We start from the raw sequence: 21,867 nt of genomic DNA on the forward strand, positions 1-21,867 counted from the left end.
AGGAGATGGGTTATTGCATTATTGGTTTGAGATGAGTGGTTATGAGCTTTGTGATCATTTTGTAAATGATATATCATAAGGCACACGTAGGGAAATTGGAAAAAAATTGTTTGTTGAAGTTTTTGCATGGTATTTGGGGATAAGAACTAGAAAAGTTGTACTAAAAGCTTTCAAAATTCCCCATTTGCACCTTGATACCTCTACTATTGTGTATATTTCCAATCCTACTAATTGCTAACATGATTGAAAGAAGTTTGTGGTGAATCCATCTTGTCCTTCACTTTTTCCTACTGTCATATCTTGGATTGTATCCATTTAGCTCCTCATATAAAACTACTTGCATTGGGATGATTTATTGTTCTTTTGAAATAAATTTGGGGATGTTGGTTGTGCTTGCTAATATGGCTCCTTCTATATTTGTTGGTGGCACTATTAGGAGGTTTTTGAAGTATGTTTTTAGCTCTTTTTAGATGTCTTTGTGGACCTCCAGTTTGTTCCCCTATGCATTGTGGAGAGAGTAGATTTCACTTTAGTTTTCTTTGTATAGTGGTCTAATGGAAAATTTTAATGGTTTTGTCCCCTTCTCTAAACTAGCTCACTTTAGATTTATGCCTCCATATACATTCTTCTTGAAGATTCTAAGCAACAATTCATTATCAAATGATATGTTCTTGTTTTCAAAGGTCCTATGTTATCTCAATGTTCATTATTTCCTCTTGGACTGAGGCCATTTGTTGTTACAGGAAGGTGTTGCCAAATTCTTCTACCTTCTATTGCTTAAGATGAGCCTTTATATGCTTGATTTTTTGTTGGAGCATGTACATTTTGATACCGATGATGTTGATGTCTTCCTACCATCATATTGAAAAATTTCCTTAAATTCTGGGTGAACGAGCCATAGTTCTCAAATCTAAATGGGTTTTCCTTTGAGATCCAATACTATTCATTTTACAGAGGTGGGCCAGTGATCGAAATTGGTGCTCAATATCACTTCTATAACTAGGTTGAATCCCATTTTTTGAAATTCTTTTGAGACTAAGAACCTATACAACCTTACTACAACCATTTGAAGTCCTCTTCTTCTATTATTCTGAGTGTGAAAGCTATTGATGGTTGGTATATCTATGATTTTGAGGCTCTCAATGACTACTTGAAGTGGATACTTTGTTAACTTAGCTTTTGAATGCCCCTTGCTTTCTCTAATGCAGAAGTGATGAGGTTGGAATCTTATCTTGGAATTCATGTCTTCCCTTTATTTATTTTAACTAGCTACTATAATGAATCAATAAAGGTTCCTTTAAGGTAAGGGATCAATGGGCCATAAACATTGGCTATTATGCATGCTTCTTTAGATCCCATTTCCTTGTAGATGAGTCTAGATGATGTGATTTATCCATAATCACATTTTTCAAGATGATGTGGGTTGTGTTGTAGAGGATTGATATTCCCCCTAGTAACCACATTGTTAGTGTTATTGACTATTATGTCACTACTTGCCCAACACATTTTAGCGATTTGTTTTTTTTTTTCTCGTTAATACTATGCTATTCTATTATATACAAAACAGGAAAACAATTACAGTCGTTGAGTCATACTGTCCAAGGCCATGGATGGCACTTTGGACTGGAGTTTAACAGCAAGAGCAGCCCACGCAGGGGCACCGCAACTGAGACAAACCGCCCACGCAGGGGCTTTAAACCATGGAAGTGTTATCCGAGCCAGACTTGACAACCCACGCAGGGGTTCAAAAAGGAAAAGGGAGACCTTCATTAGGAACCCGCGCAGGGGCTTCAAAAACCATTCAACAAAACTACTTTCGAACCAAACATAAACAGCAAAAACAAACAGAAGGCCTAAGCAGACATAGCATAACATGGGTGAACCTGAGCAGCGATTCTGAGCAAGAGGACGGCTAATCGTCCGGTTCCTCCTCGATAATTGGATACCAGCCATAGTCCTCAGGGAGAGGGTCCGGTTCTTTCTTGTCTTCCGCTGGAGAAGGCACTGCCTGAGACGGAGGTGGACTGACAGCCTGTTCTGGAGCAGCCTCTGGCGATCCCTCAACGTCCCTCGAGCTTCCTGCCTGGTGCTTCTTCTTGCTGGGGTGATCCTCGCTCTCATCCTTCGGTTCCTCAAGGAAGAGGACCGAGACATGGGCGTTGATGCGGGAATTCTCTTGGGAGCTGCTGAAAGAGAAGATAGCCGTGCCAAACGCTGGTAGAGGTGCCGAGTCCAGTTCTGGGCTACTCGAGTCCAAGAATTGACTCGCTTGAATGGGGTGAGCTTCTGCAACTCTGTGGCAGAGGCATCTACAGCATCGTGATTGGGGTGAAGCCTCGGAGGGGCGTGAAGACCCGCCTCGGCTAGTGCCGCGACGACTGAGAAGGCGCTGTCGTGGCCTAACCATATTCCCACTGATACTCGGAGGGAAGAACAGAACAACAAGGGAGGAATTGGGAAGACTGAAACGTCCGCCACTCGCGTTTTCCGCCTCGAAGCCGCAGTCACTTGACAGAGGAATGGCGTGAGCAGCAGCTCCGCGAACCATAAACACAACAGAGGCACTCTTCCTGAACCATGAGCCAGGCTCCAATTTCTGAGCTCGAACCAACATAGAGCGATCCACCCCCTCACCATTTTTAACCTCTTCAGCATTTCCTCGAAATCTACAAGCCATAACTGCGCTCTGAGAACGCACTTGAACTCCGGACTGTGCATTGAAATGCCGTCCCAGTACCCACACTTAAAATCATCGGCGGCAGATCGCATTGAATGCCTGTCTCAGACATGAGGCCACACAGGGCCTCCATGTGGCTCCTCTCCTTCGTCCCTGATGTCACCCGCATCCAGGGACATTTTAGTGATTTGTTACATGTATTAAGTAATACATTTATTTCTTGTAACACCAATATTTAATTTCTCTTTTATAAATTTTTTCCTAAAAAGTGTTGCTTATCTTTATTGTTAAGTCCTCTTATTCCAAAATATAGCTCACATGTTTAACTTAAAATGAAAAGTTAGTAAAAGAAATTAAATTAGATACTTATTTAAGAATGCTTTAGTTGAGATCGAATCTATGTATAGACATCTCATTTCTTAACACTTTTAGTTTTCTTTTTTATGCTCCCTTTATTTTTACTTGATTTGAGAGTGATGAATTAGAAGTGAAATTAATCATTCCCAAATCAAAATTCAAATCCATACACTCTACACAAGTTGAAAACATAAAAACATTTAAACAAGTTGAAAACATAAAAACATATTTGTTGTATGTAGATTAATCAAATATATTTTTATCGTTATGCTTTTTATTAAATTTGGTATGGAAAAAGTGTTTTACAACTTTTTTAGTTATGCTATTAAATTTAGTAGAGAAAAAAAAAAATTATACAACTTTTTAAAATCATAAAAAGGAAATACACTTTTAAAATCACAAGACAATGAAATACACTTTTAAAATCACAAGACAATGAGGAGACCGTGTAAGCCTTCAACTCATTTAAAAATTATGAAAAACTATGAATATTGAATAGTGATCAACCACACATTTCACGTAAAATATAATTAAAAAAAGTTAAAAAACAAAATTTTGTTTAATAAATATTAAGTTTGTTAAATTGATTTTTTTTTTTTTTTTATATTGTTTTTGATAGGGTGCTTCGGGAGGGACAAGTGGGGAGAGTGTTGTCTTATCAATTAATACAAAGAGCAGATATGACAATATTTTTTCCTTTGATGTTTAATATGCACATGCCAGATTTGCTTGCATCCTAACTTCGCTCGTATGATGATGGTCTTATATATTTGATCTCATTTACTGTTCGGACTCTCCAAGTGTACTCAGGGATTTATGTCGATTCAATCCGACCATCCTTGCTTGTTGGATGCCACATTTTAGTCAAGCATCATGGAGCATATTGGCCCAGCATGGAGGCATGGCACTCTCATTATGTTCAGAGAACCACCTTACGCACAAGATACATTGATTATGCCATGCACATGAAGTCATTTCGCCATTCATGGTCCATCATGGCAAAGATTTGCTTGGAATTATTGGTTTGGTTCCATGTATTTCTATGAGCACATTTTATGGTTTTAGTTGTTTCTAGACTCTCACTAAGTCTTCCTTCATCCTCCCAAGTGAGGTTTATGGATCTTAGGTTGTTTCTGTTTCGAATTGCATGTTTTCTCAAAACCATCAAGCTTCCTCCCTTCTCTTGCTCTGTGGATTCGTTTGAGTTTCTTCTTGGACCTCTTCCTAGTGTCGTTACTTCCTTCAAGCCTTTTTTGCATCTCTTGTGCATTTTTTCTTCCCTTGCTATCTTCTAACTTCATCCTCCTTCACGTTTTTCTCTCCTAGCCCCCCCTCTCTTTGCCACTACCAATTTTTGTGCCTCCTCCCTTCCCTAGTCTAGATTTTCCTCTCTAGCAGAAGCATAACATGCTCTGTTAGCATGGTAAAGTTAGACATGCCATGGCTTACTATTGAGAGTTGGGAGGGCTCTTGTGCCTAGCAAAGGGTGGAGAGATCTACCGTTTGTTTTAGAGACCATATTTTGTCACAAATTCAATAAGAGATTGCTCAAGAATAATGCGATATCATGGATGAATGTCGACAATTGAAAATTTTTGAGGTGCTTGTAGAGGTGGAAACTTAGGTTCCAGACACAAGACATTCTAAGGGTCAATTCAACCACTACATGACATGATTGACATCTACTAGCACTTAAAAATGTTATTGGTATGGGTGATGATGATAAAGAAGAGATTCTTCTTCAGGTGGATGAAATATACATGCACATACATTCCATGGATCGTAGACTCGACATATTTAAAACTCAATTCAGCCTACCCCTTACTCCAAGTTGCTCTCAAAAAGTCAACAAGGATCCCATCCTTGTTGAAGCTTCAAATTTGACAAATCCTAAATAATTTTTTTGTTAGTTGCTTTTTCACTCTTTAGACTTAATTTCTTTAGCTTTTTGTTTACGAGCAACCTTGGAGGCCATGTTGCTGAAATTAATTTTCTTATATTTTGGCTTAATTTCAGTAAACTCTTTATATTATTATGGAAATTGAAAATCTATTTCTAAATTGGTTTCCCTAGTGGCAGGGCAAGACATAATCCAATGTTTTTGATGTAAAACTCTCATAGGAATAATAATTTATCTTTCCGAAAAAAAATAATAATTGTCATCTATATTATTACATATTTTATGGGTTTTATATGAATGACTTGTGTTTAAAGTGCTTTGACAACTGAATTAGTGATTTCTATTATTATTGTGTCGAGAAGTGCTGTATAGTCCAATATGGTAGATATATTGTAACATAATGTAATGTAATGTCTTGTAAACATTTTTTCTTGATCAAAATAAAATAAAATAAACAAGAATATTTACTATTTATTATTAACAAATTAAATTTGAATATATTTATTTAATTAATATATATTTATTTTGGTCATGTTATGGTGATTTTTGACCTCTAGATTTATGAGAACCCATGGTATAAAATAAATAAATAAAAATAATGTTAAACTTAAAATAACTTCATGGTATTTTCCCATTGGATTGACCCATGGTATGAGAACCCAAGGGGAAAATTAAACCAACCTAGATCCATCTTAAAATCCATTATTGATTCTCTTGAGATACAAGCCTCTTTTAGAATGAAAAGAGATTTGATCTCTCTAGGCTCTTGATAGATACAAGTTAAGATGAATCTAATTATATATTTAGCACATATGAAATTTATATAATTATGTAATAACAAATTTTTAGGTTCCGATTTTAAGTAATTTTGGTGAGAATTTTATATTGTTATCTTACTTGATTTCATGTTTGGAAAAAAAAAGTCTAAAATATTTACATTACTTGAATTAATCCAATACTATAAAATCATAAAATATTCAAATTAATTTAAATTTACAATTTCAATGATTTTTTTAAAATTTTAACATTTAAGGAAAATAAAAAATTACATATATTAAAAATTTATAAATATTAAGGTTCATCTCAATTAATTTAATAAAATTAATATTTTATTATGATTTTCATTGGTATTAACATTTTGGAGATTTTGACTCGTCAATTTTTTTGGGTCAAATTTTCATTAAATTAATATTTTATACTGATTTTCATTGGTATTAACCTTTTGACTAGAATTCATTTAATTTTTTATAGTCAAATTTTTATGTATGTTTTTTAAAGTGGCATGCATATATATGAATTCAACACTTTAAAAACTTTTTAAGACTCTTAGATTGTGAAGAATTCACAAATCAAACTTATGATTCCAACAAATCTTTACTAAATTCTAAATAATTTTGATTAAAAAGTATCCTAAAAAATTGTTTAAAACATCTAATAAATAAACTACAATATTTTTATTTAATAAAAAATATATATTCGTTAATAAAAATCAATAGTTAAATACTAGCCATTGGTAACCACATTGTCCCAAGACACCCGTTAAAATAAATATCTGATTAAAAACCATATCTATCTACGAAATGTTCTAGGCCGTTAGTAGTGCAAAGCTCAAAACTTATATGAAGAGATTAGAATGCATGATACGGCTTCCCTACGATCTAAAAGCATTTAGTGTAAAGAGATGTCATGCATAAGGCTAGGCGTTAGCATTTTGCTCATGTCTTCTGGGAAATAAAGAAATTATAATTATAATTTTATTTTTATATTGATTTTTTGGAGTTTTTTAGGATTTTTAACTAGAATTTGGCGAAATATTATGATCAAATTTTGATTTGTGTTGTATGGATTGGCTGGAATCACTATGGTCAAATCTTGATTTTTGTTGTTTAAATTGGGTTTCTGACTGTATATATGGATTCAACACCCTCAAAAACACACTTCAATTGTGAAGAGTTCACCCATCAAACTTGTGATTTGAAAATCCATTCTAAACAAATTAGATTAGAAAATAAAAGAAAAAACTTTGCAAACTTGTAATTTGAATGAATCCATTCTAGAAAAATTAAATCATAAAATAAAAAAGAAAACTTTGCAAAGAAAATTTTTAGAATTTTGGTGCTTGATTTGCAAGTAGTCCCACTCGTGTTCTTATTAAATTTTTTTTAGTAAATAATCTCAATTATTGATGTTTAAACAAATTTTTAAATGAAAATGTTGAATTTTAAATTAAAATAGTTTAAAAAATTCATTTATTTTAACATGATTTTTTGGTTTTTTTGTTTGTTTGTTTTTTTTTTTTTTTAAATGCATAAATAGATTCAACACCTTGAAAAATTTAATAGACATTAGAATTCTACAAATTAAATAATTTAAATTCAAAATTTTAAACATTTCTTGTCCATAAATTATATTAATATTTCAAACATATCTAGAATAAATATATATATTTAAATTATTAAAAATAATTTAAATTTTTAAATTATTAAAAATAATTTAAATTTTTAAATTTAAATTCAATAAAAACTAAAAAGCTTAAAATAATTAAATTTCATTTTAAAATATATTAAAAAATTTAAATGGGAAAACACATGGTAAAAATAATTCATACAACACTTTCAGACATTGACTTCATAATATTGACGCTTATTCCTTTTATATCATTTATCATTTTATGATGGAAAAACACATTATAAAAATAATATATAATTTTGAAATATTAGCACTTTTTCTTTTCATAAAAATAATATATACTTTTGTAATATTAGCACCTTTTGTCCTAATTTTATAAATATTAGCACTTTTTCTCTTTTTTCATAAAAATAATATATATTTTTATAATACTAGCCTTTTTTTTACTTTTTCTCCATTTATTATTTTATGATATTGATATTTTTTACTTTTCATTATTTTATAATATCATAATTTTAAATATTTATTATTATTATTATGATTTTGACATTTTTTCATTATTATTTTATAATTTTATTTTAATTATAAAGTTAGTTGGATATAAAAATTATCTACCGATAGAAGTGAATGAAATTATATAAGAATAATGATTTTCCCATCAATAAAATGTTATTATTAGAATGGTAAGAAGCTCGTTGAGATAATTTAATATCTCAAAAAATAGCTTCTATCCTCAATTCTTCCCATGAGTTAAACCCATGCCAATAAACTAATTTACATATAATTATTTGAATAATAACTTTAAAGTTATTTTTATTATAATATACATTTATCTTAACTTTGACCTGTTAAGTTTTTTTTGGAAGACATCCGATAAAATTGGAACAATACAAAAAAGATTAGCATGGCCCTTTGGCAAGGATGACACACACAAATCCAGAAATGGTCCAATTTTTTTGTTAAGTCCCACTAGCAAAACTAATTGAGGATGGGCCTCGTCAGCAAGGCGACCCACGGTCAAACATCACGGGGTGCTTGCACTCTATGCTAGGGGAAGAGACATGCTAAAAAATCGGGTCAGGTAAGCAGACAACTTGACAAAAAAAACTTTGACCTATTAAATGACAAAAGACAATAGCTTGTAATCTCGAGAGTCATGTTAATCTGTGTAGCAAAAAATTGAACAAGTTGAAAATATTCACTAGTAATTCCTATAAATCCCGACAAATGAAAAAAATTTAAATATCTTAATATTAAAATAAATAATAATTGTGATTATAAATATCTCTCCAATAACAATTCTCATTCTTATCACATATGTATTTTTTATAACCATTAAACTATGTAAAGAGTATGAGTCACATTATCTTGACATACACTCATTCATACATGTAAAAATTGAGCATTGTCTTACGATTAATAGAAACGTATTGTAAAAATGTTTGCATTTAAAACTTGTAAAAACCAAATAATATGCATTAATCGATGAGTTGTAGATGTTTTTATGTAGGCTTTTGTCCATATAGAATCATTCACGAACATGTTTCTACATAGGTTTATGTACTTGTGGAATATTCAAAACCATGTTTCTACAAGTTAAAACACATATCTTCTAGAGATATAAACTCTTTAAATTTTATATTAATATCATCAATTTCTTCACGCTTCTAATGCTATTATTGTAGGTTTATGTGCATATGGAGCTAGTCACTAGTAGATGCGATTATTGTATGTTTCTGTGAATAGGGAAGTATTCACCAATAAGGTTCTATATTTTCTAAGGGTACCAACTTATTCAATTTTTATTGACATGACGAATTTCCTCAATATATAAACTTAAAATGAAGTAGAGCAATATCTTTGACATGGACTTTAAAATTTGTGATTTTTAAGTTTAAAATAGAATTTGTAGTTATTATTATTATTCTTCAAATCATAAACAATGAATATTTCTTTAAATTTTAATTTAAATAAAATGATAAAAGCATATGATTAAATTATCTAGGTATATATAAACATCGTCTTATATATACATTTTAAATATTCTTATCCACCTTTAGGATTTTTATCATTTATCCCTCTTATTTTGTTTGTTTGTTTAATTAATCGAAGCGTCTATTAGTTTAACAAAAATCCGAAAAACTGACAAGTTATCTCTAAACACAATGAATTCGGAAATAATATAATAAATATGTATCCCAAAAAAAATGTTTTATATAAATGAATTTTATAAAAGATTCAACAAAAATACACATTTATAGTTTTATATATACCTTAAAAAAAAAGGTAACGCTGAATGAAAATGAAACGTGAGATCAGACATGCCACGATTCGACCGTTTAACACTTTACCGTCTGCGTGGAAAACCGTTTGACATTTTAATAAACAGAATTTTTTTAATATAAAAATATCTCCGTTTCACGGTCCTAGGGTTGTAGTCAGCAAAATAATGCCACGAGTCGATTTCGGGCTACACAGGGTTGACACGACCATAAATGGCCGTCGGAATTTGCATACACACGTGTATCTTTGTTATTAACCGTAATCAGCGTTTTAATTTCAGCAACTATTGGGCGAAACCTTTGAAGGTTTAGGGTTTAACAAGCCATTAACGGCTTCCCATGTTGATTTGTAGATTTGCAGACAAGTTACATCGGTACAATGCTTTATTGTCAAATTGTCAAATTTTGGGAATCCTGTAAATTGGAAGGAGGCGTTAGCAGCGAGAAGTACTCCATTGAAGAATTTCAAGTGGCAACAAGGGTTAGATCTCAGCTTTTAAAGAACCTCAGCACTCCGAAAACTAAAGAAGGTTACAGCAGCAGTAGAATAAGAGGAGTAAAAATTGCGTTAACGGAAGAAACGACAGCACTTGAGATGAACTGGAGGGTTCACGCTGTAAATTTTTTGGGGATTACTGACATTCATTGCCTTATTTTAGCGTGAACTGTGATATTTCGGGGTATTAACGGCATTTAGAATGTTCTTTTGGCGGAAGTGTGACATTTTGTGGGCTCAAATGGTCAGGAAAGCCGGAGCCTTTGCATGCCAAGGGTTTGCAACATTAGTTGTGGCCGAGAGGCCGAGGTCGAGTTATTTTAAGATCTTCCTTGCCTGAACAAGAGTCTATCTAACGGGTTTGCTGAACAAAACTGACTGAAAAGAGGAGTTTTTTTTGTTTCAATTTACTTCAATTTTTTATGCGGTAATTCTCTTGTCTTTTAGTGTTTCAGCTATTTGTCGTTAAAATTGAATGCGCTGGAATGCATCATTCTAAATAACCAAGGTTAATGATGATTGTGGTCAAATTATAGCCGTAAGATCCTATGGAATATATACACAGGCAGATGATGGTTTGCGCGTTTCTTTTGCTGACAGCAACTTTGCGTCGCTGCAACTATGCTTCTTCGCAGCGGAAACGAGACGGACTTGATTCCTGCAGCGTTCGAGGTAGTTAATGTATTCGAAACCGTTCCACTTCTTCAACAAAAGGAGTAAGAAATTGAATTACTGCCTGGATTTAAAATATAAATAATGAAAAAGAAAAGAAGTTTATTACCCTGCTTTCAGCTAAAATCTTTAGGTCTTGAACATATTCTAATCTAATCTTATCGATATTTTGAATTCCATTTTAATATATTAAAGTTAATATGTTCTTATTTATATTTATGTTTTCGGGTCAATTTTAGAAGATCGATTTTGACGCGTCGCCTTTATGGGGCTTTTGAAGGCATGCTTTTTTGTCATTTGTTGACATTAACACAATTAATACTTGTCAAATCAGTAACATAAAATAATCTCATCTTATGAATCTCTTTGTGAAATCAATAAAATTATCTTAACAATCTTTGTCATTTGTGTATTTTTTTGGCCTTTTTTTAAACATTAATAATTTTTGTCATTTGTGTACGTTAATAAAATTATTTTATCTTATGTAACATCTTTATGGCTTTTGTATTTCGTTTTCGGCGTCAACCAGACAACAGCGGACAAAAACCAAAACCAGACAAATATATGCTTTTGCTAATAAAAACGTGAATGCGGCTATCAATTATAAAGGCATATATTATTCCAGTTTTTCTAAAAAAACAATGGTTATATGGCAAATCCTAATTTTTAAGCACCCACGGTCAAATTTTAAAGTAATTTGATGTTCATATGCTTTTTGCTTTTAGCTACTTTCTTCTTCAGCATTCTTGGAAGCGCCTTCAATAGGCCTTTTGATAGGGGCAAGCCCTGCTCAGAACAATGAAGTGTATGCAAAGTTTTCAATGGGCAGGCTTTCCACTTGTTATTTCAATGTTATGGGCAAGATTTCCCATCAATGCGGCTATCAATTATAAAGGCATATATTATTCCAGTTTTTCTAAAAAAACAATGGTTATATGGCAAATCCTAATTTTTAAGCACCCACGGTCAAATTTTAAAGTAATTTGATGTTCATATGCTTTTTGCTTTTAGCTACTTTCTTCTTCAGCATTCTTGGAAGCGCCTTCAATAGGCCTTTTGATAGGGGCAACCCCTGCTCAGAACAATGAAGTGTATGCAAAGTTTTCAATGGGCAGGCTTTCCACTTGTTATTTCAATGTTATGGGCAAGATTTCCCATCAATGTTTTGGACAGCATTTTCCCTGGGGTACATAAGGCTCGCCAGCATACCGGCATATACATAGTTGAATGTATACACATTTTTGACTTTTCATGTTGACAATGTTGACTGGCTGGCCGTCCTGGGACTCTTGACTCTTATTAATCTCTTTGCTGACTTCTGTGTCCTTTAATCTCGTTTATGGGCATGAATAGAGTTCTATTACGGAGAAATATGAACGTTTTCTGTTTTTTATGCTTTTGGTTTTGGGTATATTTTAACATTAATGGCAGTATATGAACACTTATACAACTTTCTTTTTATTTCAGTAGAATGTTGTCTTTTCATGTTGATTGGCTGCACTCCCATTAATCTCCTTGGGTTAACTCACATTTTCGAAGGTTCCTTGTCAGAACCGCTCACTCCAATGCTCTGGATGTTTAACTTGAATGTTTTGGGTGAACCTTGCCTGGTACTTGTCACTTCAGTGTTCCAGGACTGTCACTTTCATGTTCAGGGTTTTTCAAGGTTCCCTCTGGAAACTGTAGTTTCCCCTTAAATGTTTAAGGAGTATTTCTTAGAAGTTAGGAGTGGATATGGGTTTTATGTCTCTGAGTGCCATTGATCCCAGCTAGATAAGGATATTGCATTTTTAAATGTCATTAATCCCATCTAGGAGTTTGGACTGTCATTAATCTCATTTGTGGACATATACATTATTTTATCGAACAACGCAAAAAAAAATCAATTAGGCAAACCTTAGGCACAAGACCGAATTGTCATAAATGCCTGTTCTGGAACCTTGATATAATAGGTTTTCTGCTGGAACTTTGGAAGTTGAGGTTGCAGGTCTGTCTGGTGTTTAAGGCTTGTCTTTTAATTTGGCTTTTACAATTGTGCATAAGCAATATTTTAAAAATTTAGCATATTTTTTTTCTAAAAGCAATAAGCATATCTAAAAAGCGCTAGGTATAGGACAAATTTTCATCGTCAAATTTGACAGAGCAATTTCTTTGGTTGTCAATTTTTAAAGTACTTGTCTTCTCATATGCTTTTTCTTTAGAATATTTTTTGTATCCAGTGGGTTTAGTTTATTTTGTTTTAGTTACTAGGAGTTACTTTGGCACTTCCATAGTTGGTCACTATTGGATTGTAATGTATTTTTATGATGTGTGAATGCTTTTCAGTTTTTTATTGCAAGTCATCATGTCCAAATGTAAGATGGTTTGTTGTTATTATTATTATTATTTTCTCTAGAAAACCTCATGTGATCCCCTTCTCTTCCTTGGAATATCCATAAGGAGAGAGTGTAGTTCAACTACTAGTTGTGATTTCAAACCCTAGGTGTTAATTTTTCCTTAGGGCTATATTGTTCTTTGCTTTGATAATTGCATTTCAACATTTACTTATTAAATTCTGTGAAAATTTGGATGCCCAAATTCCTGCTGCAACAACTCATAATATTTCTCCTACTTGTTAATTTACATGAACAAGTTATTTGTAGTTTTCTACGACAAACATTGAAATACATACACTGCAACCTACACCATTTAAATTTATAAGCGGAAACAAGAAACTGAACAGGAAATAGATACAACACAATGACACTGTTATTTTTGGACAAATGGCCCTGGAAAAACTCAATGTGGGAAAACCGGTGCAACAACTCTGAGGGTTTTGTTATTATGCAGTACTAAATCTGAATACAAACTTTGGCTGCCTTGCTGGCTATCCAGTACAGAGAATATCACTCGACAAAAGAAATTAGTGAGATTACCTCACTCTTCACTGCAAGTCCTAGCTGATGCGGCAACTGAAACAATGAGTCCCTGACTACTTTTGCACTGTCACTACGCACTCACTGCGTGGGCTTGCGTCACTGCCTCTGAGGAACTGTGTCACTTCCTCTAGATCGATTTGCTCTCAAGAGCCTCGAATTCAGCCCTCACAGCTGAGAACATCAAACTCCCATTTAAATTTCAAACTTCTGCACCGAAGACACTGCGCTGCTTTGCGTGAGCCCTTCGTGGCTCTGTGTCACCCTCATTGGGCACTGCGCTGCTCTGCGTGAGCCCTTCGTGTCTCTACGTGACCCTCACTGGGCACTGCCCTGCTCTGCGTGATCCCTTCGTGGCTCTGCGTCATCGGCATTGCGCTGCTCTGCGTCACCCTCACTGCGCACTGTGCTGCCTCCTTTGCATCTTTCTCTGCCTCTTTGCTGCGTATTCTTGGCTCTGGAGAAGATTCTCCAACCAAAAACTATCTCTGCCCCTCTCTGCGTGATCACCATGAAATCACTATGCTGCTCTAGCCTCAACAATTCGATCTGACTGATCAACTCTCAGTGTGTTTTCCAAATGACACTCAAGCCTCCTTAAATAATCTTCTCGTTGACTTTCAATGGCCCAGATTATAAGCTAATCAATGGCTAAGATCATTTCTGCTTGATCCTCGTCTTTTTCTAGAGGTTACACCCACAGTTAGATTAATACCCATTAATTATTTTAATTTTCTAAGTTTAGACTTAGGGACCCATTAAAAATAAATAATTATTGTAATAAAATTGTCTCTGGGTGGAATTTCCCAAAACGCTTTCTGGGTTCTTTGGAATACATGTGCCCAAGCCTCCTTGCAAAATTTGAGACTTAGATCACATTCGATGCTAATAGAAAGCAATACTCCCTCTTAGTGAGGAATGTGCTCTAGTAATGCATCCCATTGAAGCATCACCCCAACTTCATAACGTTGTCGTCTGCGCTGCTGATATCTGACATGTTGTCCACCAACTACTGCGCTGCTGTTGTAACTGTACTGTTGCTGACACTGTCACTGTCAACACTACATCCGTACCACAACTCCCTTTGAATTTCTACATCCGTGTTGTTGCTGGCAGTGGCACTGCCAATTGCCCTTGCACTGCAAACTGCTGCTGCTACTGCATTAGAAACGGAAAAACATCCCAAATTACTGAACAAGTGTTCAGCATAGATGCATCTCGATGTTGAAGATCTGACTGCTGCTAATCCTACGCTATCCCTTTGAAGCCACTGCGTTGTTGCTGCTACTGCATTGTGCCTCGTTGCACTATTACAACTCTGCACTACGCTGCTCAGACTTGGCGTTCCAACCACTATATCTGTCTCTCCAACACTCCTCTACACCATCTTACACTTGGTCCATCCTGTTACTATTGATCTGGGCTCCCGTAGCAAGGTATTGATCCGAGAGGTGGACTCCTCAAGGATTCTGCCCATCTGTAGCTCTTTTGAACTACAACTCCAAATCATCCCACCTCCCTCCTGGAGGTATCTTGGCTGTCATGGCGAACTCCTGATCTTCGTGGGTGCAACCTTCAGATCGTGCTTCTCATCTTTATCCTTCTTACTGAGAGGACACTGTGTTGCGTAGTGACCCATTTCACCCACCCGAAGCATTTGATCTTCAAGATGTCCTTCTTCTGCCTTGGCTGCTCCTGCTACCCCTTGGATACGAGAGTTGCATTCTCTTCCTCCTCCTCGGACTTCGACCCACTTTGCTACTTTCTTCAAGGTTACACTTGACCAAGTCCCTTCTCAACTCCTCTTTCTTAAGAGTTGCCCACATTTCATCCCAGTTTGGCAAAGTCGCCTTGCCTAGGATGCTCTGGACAAAGACCTGCCACTCCTCTAAGACTGAGTTGAAGGCCAGCCTAACCATCTCAAAACCTTGAGGTGTTGACCCCACAATTGCTAACTCATCTCGGGTCTCCTGAAGCTTCGTGAGGAACAGATCAATGCGTTCCCCCTTCTGCATCTGCATAGATCTCATCTTCAGCTGAAGGTACATCTTCCGTTGCTCAGAAGATCCTTGATATAGCGTAGACAAAGCATCCCACATCTCCTTAGCAGTCCCTCTACTAGCGATGTGACAGACTACATGATCCTTCACCCCGTCTAGGATCATCCTCTTCATCTTTGCCATATATCCCTTATACTTCTTGAGCGGATCTAGATCCGCGGGCTCAACCACCACGCTATCGACATAGACTTTAAGAAAATGCTCATCTAGAAGGTGTTAGGGTATTATAATTTATAGGATCTCAAGGTGATTGAGTATTTTATCTCAGATATCTCATACTGTAAATAATTGTCAATCTGCAAATGATTTCCAAAAGAAAAATAGAATAAAAATGAAAAGAGGGTATAAATAAAAAAAAAACAAAAAACAAAAAATATTGAGAAAATAATAAAAGACAGAACCCCATCAAAGAAAGAAAAACAAAGAGAAAATAATACTGAAAGTGTTACAAATTTAAATGCCACTATTGGTAGATAGTTCTCTTCATGATTAATAAATAAAGGTTGTGTGCAGCTTGTTTAAAATGCCACAATGACTAGTTATTTGTTTAATCATACAGTATAATCATGGTTAAACATGTTTGAATTTTTGTAAATTAGATTAGAGAATAAAGATTTGCCAAACAATTTAATTTTGGTAAATTAGTAGTTAGGTAGAAAATGACATTGGTTCAATTGTTTAATTTGAATCAATAAGAGAAATAAGTAGTTTTTGATTTTCCATAAAAGAAAATAATTATGGGTTTGCTAGTCTAAATGCACCCCTTTAGAAAAATAAAAATGTTAGCTTAGTTAAAGGGTAGGCAGAAATAGTTTGGTTTTATAAATGTATTTATTTGCCCTTTATCCTAAGTCTCAGTGACATTGTAAAAGAAAACGACACAAAGGGATAATGTATATTCATGACATGTTTTATATCCGAAGTATTATCCTAAGTTTCAAGAGCATGATAAAAAGACGCATCTGGACAAAGTCTTTTTTGTTGTATGCGGTTAAAAGGGCTCCAACTAAAATTAGCAGGATTCTCCACCTTTTCGAATTGATGGCGCGTATTTGTTTTCATCCCTCCCTCTCCATCCTAGCTCCAAGACAGTCTTTTTTGTTGTATGCGGTTAAAAGGGCTCCAACTAAAATTAGCAGGATTCTCCACCTTTTCGAATTGATGGCGCGTATTTGTTTTCATCCCTCCCTCTCCATCCTAGCTCCCTAATGAATGACAAGTCTTTCTCAATTAACGACGAGATTTCTTATTGTTTCTTGCATGTCCCTGAAAAAGTAGAGTAGGTGCAAATTCCCCCAATTTGTGGTCTACCATACAATCTGTTACAAAAATGGTTAAATGTTCCCTCCCATTATGATCAACAATTGTATGACCGATCATTGCGGGTACAATGACAGATGCCCGGGACCAAGTAACTATTATCTTCTTTTCTTCTTTTATGTTTAGATTTTCAATTTTCCTCAATGAATGATTAGCCACAAAAGGATTCTTTTTCAGTGAACGTGCCATAATCAATTACCTTTCTTTCCTCTTTTTTCATGGATATCCAACCATTCTTACTCACGTCAACGAAGGATTGAAGCATCAATATATCTATTTCTCTTCCGACTTTTCTTTCCAAGTGCACTATAGCCCCAAGGGGTCACAACTTTCTCCTGCCAATTGGGGTTCTTCCTTCCCCACCTCCATGAGGATGGTCTACAGGGTTCATAGCTACTCCTCTTACCTCAGAACGCTTACCCAACCAATGTTTAGCTCCGGCTTTACCGAAACTTATATTGTTTGCAGTGATATTACCCACTTGTTCAATTGTGGCTGAGCAGTTCTCAGATATTAAACGAACTTCTCTAGATGGTAATCTTAATGTGACTGATTGATCTTCTTTTGCGATTAGTTCTGTTATAGCACCTGCCGCTTTAGCCAATTGTCCCCTTTCCAAGTGTTATTTCTATGTTGTGTATAGCCATGCCTAAGGGCATATTGGTTGAAGTAGACTCTTATTCCGATGAATAAAAATCCCTTCCCAAACTGTACAAGCCTCTCTCAGGGCATACAACTTTCTAGATGTATATTATATTCACATATATTGAATAGATATAATCGAGATGAGAAGGAGCATCTATTGTATTCTCTATGTCCCGATTCTCTACATCCTAGGTCTCTCTATTCCATCATCTGGCTTATATTCTTTATGTAGCATTCAGAATGAATGACTTTATCAAATTACGCTAATACTTTCATATGTTATAGATAATGTAGGAGGCATATTAAACATCTTTTTCTCTTCTCTCTCTTTTTACTTTTTTCTCTTGAATCCAATCACCTGCTGTCATTTATCCTCAGTTTCCCTTTGGGGTTCGTCCCATAAAAGTGTCCTAGTTGGATCAGTGATAGATTTATAGGTTCCACTGTAAACCAAATCGGTTGCTTCCGATCACATAAATTAATAATTCAAACCGCACTTAGAGGTAGGGCATTTCCTATTGATATAGGAGCTTTTGGACTAGAAAGAATAGTATCTCCAATCATGACCCCTCTGGGATGCAAAATATACATCTTATTGCCATTCTTGTAATACACCTTGCAAATGTATGCACTTCTATTAGGGTTGTATTTTATGGTTACAATTTCTCCTCATATGTGTTCCTTATTCCGTAAAAAATCAATTTGACGATACAGACGTTTGTGACCCCCTCCCTTGTGTCTTGCAATAATAATTCCTCTTTCATTACGACCTTTCCCACAATGATGTTATCCACAGGTCAATTTCTTCTGCGGGTCCAACTGCAATCTTTCGTAGAAACCTGATACAGATCTATTGCGTGTATCCGGAGTTAAAATTCTATATGAACAGATGGCCATTTAGTCTCAAATTTGAAATCTTATTATTCTCAAAAGAGTGGAATAGAATCACTAGTTCTAAGTGTAATAATCACACATTTGCAACGTATTGAATGTCCTATCATTGACCCTCTCTTTCCTCATTTTTCAGGGAAGCGATAGCTGTTCATAGCTATTACTTTAACATTGAAGAAATGTTCAATTCAATTTTTAATCTTTGTTTTGTTCGATTGCGAATCGACGTTAAAAGTATATTGGTTCCTTTCCAATAGATGAATACTTTTCTCCGTAAGTACTGGATATTTCACTTCATCCATAAATTTTTTCCCTCCTTTTTTTTTTCCCATAAAGCCTGTAGCTATTATTATATCGGATCATATACCAATTTAATTATACAGATATATCATAGTTTAGGTATGGAAGTTATGCACGAACATAATGCTCACAACTGTCCTCTGGATCTAGCCGCTGTTGAATCTATTTCAATAGGCGGATAATACTTTGATGGATTGTTATCGTGTATTGCTTAATTGAAGCATACCAAGCCTTTCAATAAAATGAAAGGCTTGGTATGCTTGAATTGTTTGGTGTTATTCTTCATACTTCTTCCCATTCCATCGATAATGGGTATGTGCAATTCCCCTGCATTCAGTAGGAATTGAACCCGCGAGTTCGCCAATTATGAGTTGGGCGCTTTAGCCATTCAGCCATGGATGCTGGATAAAGATCATCAACATATTCATTCTATAATATGAGTATAGACTCAGATCTAAAATTGGGTAGTTCAAGATTGGGACCCATTTACATTCTTTCTCTCATACTTGATTCATGTCAAATATTATCAATAGACATTCAAATGACATTTCATTGAATTAATTTGATAATAAGCCATGGACGAAACAAACAATAATATGTGAATCAATTAGAATTGATTGTATTTATTGTTCGGTCCTTTGGTCTTCCACTCATGGTGGGTGGGAGAATAATGAAGAAGTTGATATAAAAATATAAGAATTTGATCTATTTCAAAGAAGTACATTTATGTTCCTATTTCCCTAATATAATACTTTATGGCTAGATATTTTCATTAATATATAGTCTCATTCCTACCTATTCTTGCATCCTTGATTTCCAAAGCTTTGGCTCCCATTGGTCAAGAACCAGTCTACTAGTTACGAATCAAGTATCGAACCAATGGGAAGATACTTGGATCCGATCTAATATCATTATATGTTCGATCCAGTTCTTGTTGTTCTTGATGTTGGAACAATCTCCCTTTCTCTATGGGCTATGATTTCTAGTATACAGGGTATATCTGCATTTATAGGAGCTTCAATTCTTGTGCTTATTTTCATTGTTGGTTCAGTGCATGCATGGTGAAAAGGAACATTGGAATGGTCCTTAATTTCCGAGTGGGGACTGTGACCATGAAAAAGGCTCCTTCTGTAGTGAGATTTATTATATGAACAAATGTTGGAACCAAAATATGTAGTTGCCTTGGAGCATGTACTATCACAAAGAAATGTTTGGTACAGATTATTATAGTACCGTTTGCAAAGTAGATAAGTTAATTCCTGTGGATGTCTATTCACCAGATTGCCCACCTGAACCAGAGGCTATTATAGATGCTATAATGAAACTTCGTGAAAGAAAAGATACTTCGATGGATATATGAGGCCCGAACTCCAACAAGGAAAGAATAAAATATTTCACTATAAATCATAGGGATCATCATAATGGATCCAATATTCATACTAGAAACTATGGTCAAAAGTTATTACATCAATCTTATGAACCTCAATTCGAATCTACTTTTGAGACACCCTCTGCAACGTTTGGATCTACTTCAACTCTGCAATTATAGATCTATCATTGGGATAATATATCCCATTTCGATTCGAATGGAATAGGATGAATAGATTCCGACTAGTGCCAAATTATCAGTCCCACCGTCAAATCTTGACTTCTGAGTTTTCGATCCTACTTTTTTATATGTACAAAGTATCGAGATTCAATTGGAACAGACAGAGAGGGATAGAGCGGTAATTTTCACTGGGCCCCATCACCACGTGGCCTCCTCTCTGCGTTTCACACCCTCCGGCCTATACCACATACCGCCTCCTACCCCCTTCGAAAGCCGCTTCCCCCTCATCCCTTTATTGTTGTTTCCTATCCCGCCATGTCTCCTAGCCATTGCCTAATTAAAAACCCTTCCTGGAAAAATTACCTTTGATTATTTAATGTTTTCCCTCCCTGGTAACTGTTTGACTTCAACGGTCCCGCACCAACCTCCAACGGAACCTACCACTCCCTCCTTTTAAAAACCCTGAGCTTATATTCATTATCCCTTTCACATTCTTATTCTTTGAAATTCACAGGTTTTTCTCCAAAGCGACCCAGTTTCAAAAGATTTGTTGAGCTAGATCAACTGTCAGCATTCTTTTCCTCTCCCCTGACGACTCACAACCTGAAATTTGTTCCCGGTAAGCTTTTCCTTCCACCACTATTCATTATTCACAGATCTAACTATGCCTCCAAAGAAAAAGAACCAGGAGGACCCTGTGAATCCATTAATCCCTCCATCTATAGACTTAGACCATATTCCATTAGCTGATAGGGATTACAAGATCAGTGAGACACAGTGCGACTATGAATTGTTGGAAATTTATTGTTGGTTGGAGGATAAACATGTTGATAAAACAGATGAAATTGGACTCTGAGAGTCCAATCTTCCTCACTATATTTTCCCTTTGACCTTCCATGCCCTTGAATTCACCAGGAAATGCCAAATTTGCTATGTTCCCAGCCAAAGAGCCATTATAACCCCATCTGGTGAAATCCTTTTTGCAATCACTGCCCATTCCATAAACCAGATGATGCTAGCTCCCCCTGTGGAAAACAATGCACCATTTTCCTTAGAAGCTCTCACAGAACTTTATCGAAAGCTTGATTTTGCCAGAAGAGCTAAGATTTTTGACATTTTCTTACCAGAAAATGCCCAATTGCCCAAAAAAAATCCTCCATACCCTTCCTTAATCTTCCTTGATCAAGCTAAACAGATAATAACCATATATTCTGGGTTATTATTCTGATCATTGGGTAGATGAACCCATTCTAGGCTTCCTTTCCATTTTTTCCACAGATAGCAAGCCATATATTTTGTTTAATTTCAGTCAATTCCTGGCTGATAACATACATGAGCAATTTCTTAATTTTCCAACAGAACAAGTGTCTAAGTACACTTCAATTTTAGTTTAT

The 21,867-nt window shown here is 35.1% G+C and overlaps 1 protein-coding gene and 1 non-coding gene across 2 annotated transcripts in view; both read left to right on the plus strand.

Moving 5' to 3' along the window:
* Positions 1 to 8,195: 8,195 nt before the first annotated feature.
* LOC149211553 (U6 spliceosomal RNA) lies at positions 8,196 to 8,300 on the plus strand. Its single transcript, XR_016251507.1, has one exon. It is a non-coding gene; the product is annotated as a U6 spliceosomal RNA (small nuclear RNA).
* Positions 8,301 to 9,896: 1,596 nt separating this feature from the next.
* Positions 9,897 to 21,867, plus strand: part of LOC149211554 (uncharacterized) — a 350,089-nt gene continuing 338,118 nt past the window's right edge. Inside the window, exons 1-2 of the mRNA XM_089388429.1 lie at positions 9,897 to 10,548; positions 10,722 to 10,793. Of these exons, the coding sequence (XP_089244555.1) occupies positions 10,743 to 10,793 (51 nt within the window). The 5' untranslated portion in view covers positions 9,897 to 10,548; positions 10,722 to 10,742. The remainder of the gene's footprint in view (positions 10,549 to 10,721; positions 10,794 to 21,867) is intronic.

The sequence above is a fragment of the Pinus tabuliformis genome, chromosome 1_1, assembly GCF_031772625.1.
Source record: "Pinus tabuliformis cultivar Carrire ecotype Pingquan chromosome 1_1, CPIR1, whole genome shotgun sequence".
Lineage (NCBI taxonomy): Eukaryota > Viridiplantae > Streptophyta > Pinopsida > Pinales > Pinaceae > Pinus > Pinus tabuliformis.